The sequence below is a fragment of the Cyprinodon variegatus genome, unplaced genomic scaffold, assembly GCF_000732505.1.
Source record: "Cyprinodon variegatus isolate N-32 unplaced genomic scaffold, C_variegatus-1.0 Scaffold46, whole genome shotgun sequence".
NCBI lineage: Eukaryota > Metazoa > Chordata > Actinopteri > Cyprinodontiformes > Cyprinodontidae > Cyprinodon > Cyprinodon variegatus.
Genome location: NW_015150499.1, coordinates 654,104 through 660,049, shown reverse-complemented (window position 1 = coordinate 660,049; position 5,946 = coordinate 654,104). Strand labels below are relative to the sequence as shown.

Below are 5,946 nucleotides of genomic sequence, written 5' to 3'. Positions count from 1 at the left end.
GATTAAGATCCAGAGTTATACAAATAATTCCTAATTGATAACTTAAAAAATACATTTAGGTGGTTTTGTTAAGTTGTTTAATGTGACAGAGCAATGTGTCTGACAAAATCAACATCATTGGTTTAATTGTTTGGTCACTATGGCCTCTGTAGTTTTCCCAGATTTGAAGAAAAAAGCATTGTGGGTGTTCATCTGTAATGTGCATCTAATATCCTCAAAGTGAAAAACCAAAAAGTCAAAGGAAACATTACAGTCTGATGAAAGGACCTACATGTTTATATGTCTTTAAGATTTGCAACATGAAAACCATTACATGTATGTTATAGTGTGTGATACAAAGTTTTAAACAAAACTTTCAGCTGTGTTTTTTTCTAAAAACAACACCTTCTAATTCTGTGCTGTTTAAATAAATAAGATAATATAAGTTACTTACTGTATGTGTTACAAACTAATTTCTATAAAAATCTTTTATTTTATCTGATCGATTTATCCCACAGATTTTAATGTTGTCATTATTTTAATTATTTTGAGAACTTGAGCTAATTTATTAGGAATGTCATTCATTTATCATTAACAAGTTCTAAAGATATTAAAACATTTGAAATTAAAGCTTATGAATATTTAATTTCTATATATACATTTTTAAAGGCATATTTTTAAGTAACTTTCTGTGTCTCATCTTTTTCAGATGTAAATGGAGATGCAGCACTTTCGCCAACAAACCGGACCTTCATTGAATTTTAAAGTGCTTCATATTAAACGGGAAGCAGCATCTCTCCTCTCCAAAGCAATCCATTATTGACGATTAATGTCAAACTGCATGCTTGAGCAGCTTAATGCTGCCTCACTGGGTGGAACATCACTGATGGAAGGAAAACCTCATAAGACTCAGCTCATCAAATTACACCTAAGAGAAGCATGATGCCTTCAAAAGTATCATGTTTATACATACTGACAGTGGTCTGCTGGGCCAGCGCCTTGTGGTACCTGAGCATTACACGCCCAACATCCACCTATGTGGGCCACATGGCTGTGCCTAAACGCCGGATTGTGAAACCGCCTCCTAAAAACATCACATTTTCCAACATCCGCACACGCCCCCTCAACCCTCATGCCTTTGAATTTTTAATAAATGAGCCGAAAAAGTGCGAGAGCGTCACGCCTTTTCTGGTTATACTCATCAGTACCACGCACAAGGAGTTTGACGCACGGCAGGCCATCCGGGAGACCTGGGGCGACGAGAGCACCTACAGTGACATACACATTCTCACCATCTTTCTTCTTGGCAGAAACACGGATGATGTGCTTAACCAGATGGTGGAGCAGGAGAGCCAGATCTTCCATGACATTGTAGTAGAGAACTTTATCGATTCATACCATAATCTCACACTCAAGACAATGATGGGCATGCGCTGGGTAGCGACATTCTGCCCAAAGGCGCAATACGTTATGAAAACTGACAGTGACATCTTTGTCAACATGGATAATCTTATATACAAGCTTCTGAAGCCCAGCACTAAGCCCAGAAGGAGGTACTTTACAGGATATGTGATAAATGGTGGTCCCATCAGAGATATGCGCAGTAAGTGGTACATGCCCAGAGACTTGTACCCTGAAAACAAATACCCACCGTTCTGCTCAGGTACTGGTTATGTCTTCTCAGCAGACGTAGCAGAGCTAATCTACAAGACTTCGTTGCACACAAGGCTGTTGCATCTGGAGGACGTGTATGTGGGAATGTGTTTACGTAAACTAGGCATACACCCTTATCAGAACAGTGGGTTTAATCACTGGAAAATGGCCTATAGTCTCTGTAGATACAGGCGTGTTATCACAGTTCACCAGATCCCACCGGAAGAGATGCACCGCATTTGGAATGACATGTCCAGCAAGAAGCACCTGAGATGTTAGGGATTATGAATGACAACTTCAAGTTATTCAACTGACCCTTTTCCCCAATGTATCCTGTTACATATTGTCACTTAATCATGTAAGATCTGCAGCTGCTTCTGCAACCCTCAGTTTTTTGTTTTGTTTTGTTTTTTATGGATTTAATGGGTTTTAATGAATTCACTGGTATCTCTGTTTGCTATCTACATCACTTGAAAGCTGTGTAGTCACTTATTTGCAACGGAATTTGAAACTTGGGTTCTGTTAAAGGTTTGTAAGCTATTAATATCTTTTCTGTGGGAGATGACTCTTACAGCATTGCTATTTAGTATAAATCCAGTTTGGTGGCTTCCAGAATTTTTATCTGAAAAAGGCAGTAGGATAAAAAAAAAGTCTTAAGACTTAAAACTTTTAATGACATACTTGTTTATTTACATAGAGACAGATTGGAATATTGAAATTGGATACAGACACCCACTAATGGTCATCACAATTGGAAAGGTCTAGTAACCCCTGCAGGAAACTGAGCCCAAAAGTAACACTTTGGGATGGCCAAGCCTGAATCTGATAGAGCTCAGACTTGAGGCTCATTTATAAAGATACAAATATTTAAAAAGTAGTGGAAACATGCAAAACTAGTAAGCAATCGTGAAGGTTTGATTGCTTTAATGATGTCAGATGTTATCTATATATCCGAAGGGTAAAAATAACTCAAAGTTTTAATTTAAAATAAAATGTAAATTAATTTTGTTTTTTAAAACTGATAAAATTTATATTTTTCTCAATTTATGAGAGATCCCGTTTTTATTAAATCTCATTGAGCAACTGCATAATTTTCAAGGGTTTTAAAAATTAGGCCTTCTTTGACAAATGGTTTAAACTTTAGTTAATATTTAAAACTAATAGCTTTTAACTTTACCCATATAGCAAATGGTCGAATTTTGTTATCTTGGTGTCTAAGGTCTAACACAAGCATGAGAACCTGTTGTCTAGTGTATTGCATATGGGATAAAGGTGCTTCATTGAATTGACTTCATTAGTACCCGGGCGACAAAAGTTTCTGTTTTAACATTGATCATTTTCTGTCTACTCTTTGCTTCATACTTCCTTAATGGTTTGATCATTGGGCTGTTTTTTTTTTCATCCTCTTTTCCTGTGTATTTGCGTCCTTTTTTATCAAGTCATTGCTGGCTCTGAAATTGCCTTAACCTGAACCTTAAACAAAACCTATTTTATTTAGTAGTAACAGTACTAATCTTTATAGGTTTTCTTCAGTCATACCTAAAACATTCTGTTTTAATAGAGGCTAGAACTTTATTTTTGTTTCAAAGTTAAAGATAATATACAAATAAGCTGTGTTTTGCTGGAGCTTTAGTCAGGAAGATATCTTAATTTCTATTTATCTGGGAAGAATAACCCATATTTTATTCACAACCCATCTTGACTCCAGCAGTGCATTTTTAGCAGAAGAGCTTCTATAGTTTTTTCCTCCAAACTTTGTACAAAGTTGCCTTTAAACTGTAACTCACCCTAAAAAGTATTTTCTTTGGATTTAAACAGTACAAATCATGTCTATGGGGATGCTTTTTAAGTATTACTCTGAATTTTGCACATTTCTATTTTAGATTTTTATGTTCTCCAATATTTGTCTCTAAACTCAGTGGCCAAGTGCTGACTAAGTGGTTGAATGGTAGTTATTGCAGCTGAACATACCTATTGGTTCAAACAAAATATTCCATTACCACGTATAAAGGGAACTCACTCGGCTCCATAGTAAGTCTTCCTTTCCTTTAAAGTCTAGCATCACCAGATTCAGCCATATTTGATTCAGTACCTTGAAGCAGGCGGCTTGAACTCATAAGGCTTCAGCCCACTGGGCTCTACCAACATGCCATGCTTCTTTAATGCAAAGCACAAAACTAAATACCAACCATTCTTGGAATCCAAAAGAGCTTTGCCCAGGGTTAAGTTATTGGGTTACACTATAAATTTAGCTTTTTGATGTCTGTTTGGAAACATATTTGGCCCTGGTACCCTTTGTAATGGTCTGATTACCGTAAGTTCCTTTTTTTATTGTTTGTTTCTGTCATTTTTTTTTTACCTCTAAAAAACTCTTTTATGTCTATTTTTGCCTTTTAGGTCTTTTAAACCAGTACCTTGATTTAACTTGTTATTTTATTTATTTATTTATTTTTACAGTAAATGTTCTCTGCAAGTAAAATAATTACAGAAAAGATCCTCAAGTCTCCGGGTTTCACTGTTCTGGATTTACACTAAAAAAGAACAATAGAAATTCACCTGAGCGTGCGTCGAACATTTTAACAGAACCCCTTTTCAAAAGCCCTCAACTAATTTCTAGTTCTAGGTGGTAAAGAGAAGCTTTTGCTGCTTTGTAAGAAGTTTGCCAATCAGAGGTAAGCATTAATTGCTGTGGCCTGCTCTGTAGAGACAGCTGACAGTGTCATTCAGATTTCCCTGGCATTTAAAACACCTTTCCCCTTTTCTGCAAGTGTCCTTGACCAAGAATCTCTACCAGCTCCTCAGCGGCTGACCCTTGTAGAGTGCAATCCAACAGAATGTGAGTTTGCAGAGTTCAGTAATATATTGCATTACTTATATATTAGAGCTCTAAACTATATATCTAGAAGTATGGTTTAGAAGAGCTTCAGAAGCATGAGAATGTAAGTGCAGCCCTGATGACCGTGCCTCTGAATATGCTCTCATGCTTACTCCCTTTCTCCACTTTTTGAAAGAGGATAACTATAAAGTAGATTGTTATCAATGTGCTTATTCAAATAGGAAATATCATCCAATACAATAGAAGTTATATAAAGAGTGTGGAAGACATGCTACTTTTTCATAATAAATTTCCCTGATGTTTTTGTTTACACATATTTATCATCAGATTGCCTTTTTCCCCCCGAATAAGCTGTTTGTATATTTTGGATTGAAACAGATTTCATGTATTCCTACCTTGGCGTTATCATGCCTGAGGTAATTATGGGTCTCGGCTACCAGCCTCTCATTAGAGCTGCTGTTCTTGGTTATGTGTGCTGTATATCAGCAGCTGTTTCAGCTCATCAGCCGCTCTGCTCACGAAGAAAAGCACTGCATCATGCCATGCAAGACTCTCATTATGTCTAGTTGGGATCATTACAGATTGGATGTATTGTCATGTGTATCTGGCATATCAGTGACTGCAGAATCACTGTCACTATACGAACACAATGGGTAAATCTCACCCTATTTAAGAAAATGTGGCTCCGGTGGCCAATTATTCCTTTCTTTTTTAATTTTCTCTGAGGTTTTGTAGTCTTATAAGCTAATGTGACATTTACTGTGAAAGCTTTTTTTGCCATAAGGGGATTGTTATTATATATTGTATGTTTTTATACAAAAAAATACTTGAATAATTAAAATGATATCGGTGCTTTCGCTTGTTTTCCTTCTTGTAGTTGTAATGATACAGAGATAGACAGGAAGCAAGGGTCTTATGATGAATTATATTTTAAGATTATACAAAATATTGTTTTATCTAAAGTTCTTTTTGGGGGGAGGGGATAATTAATGCAAACTCCTGTGATTGAATTATAATGTCAATTTTCACCCTAAAACGCATTCATTTGGTCCTCATCCCCCAGATATGTTTAACTTCCTCATAGCTTTTGTTCATGTCAATGCTTTTTGTTCTTGGTGCTCCTTTTAATGAAGTCCTGCACAAAATTTAATGTCTTATTCTCACCATCTATTTTGACAAAAGCTCAACCATCTAATGTTGGTTTTTCTACACCAATGACTAATCAGGATTGGGATCCTTTGCAAATGAATAACAAACACTTCATTTTATATCAACCACTAATGACAGCATAAGTTAAAAAGCCCTCAAAAATCTTACCATGTCATTGTTAACACAATTATATTGCACATTTATCCAGAAATAGCAGTATGATAGTCGCATACTAAAAGGTTTACATCACTTCTCCAACAGTGAAATTTGGACTTCCTCTCGCTGTGGTGCCAATGTACAAACTACACTCTTGTTCTCTGCATTCCTCT

General features: G+C 36.1%; 1 protein-coding gene across 1 annotated transcript in view; it reads left to right on the top strand.

Moving 5' to 3' along the window:
* b3galt1 (Beta-1,3-galactosyltransferase 1) overlaps positions 1 to 2,053 on the top strand; it is a 45,118-nt gene extending 43,065 nt beyond the window's left edge. Inside the window, exon 2 of the mRNA XM_015370457.1 lies at positions 689 to 2,053. Within this exon, the coding sequence (XP_015225943.1) occupies positions 919 to 1,911 (993 nt within the window). The 5' untranslated portion in view covers positions 689 to 918 and the 3' untranslated portion in view covers positions 1,912 to 2,053. The remainder of the gene's footprint in view (positions 1 to 688) is intronic.
* The last annotated feature ends 3,893 nt before the right edge of the window (positions 2,054 to 5,946 follow it).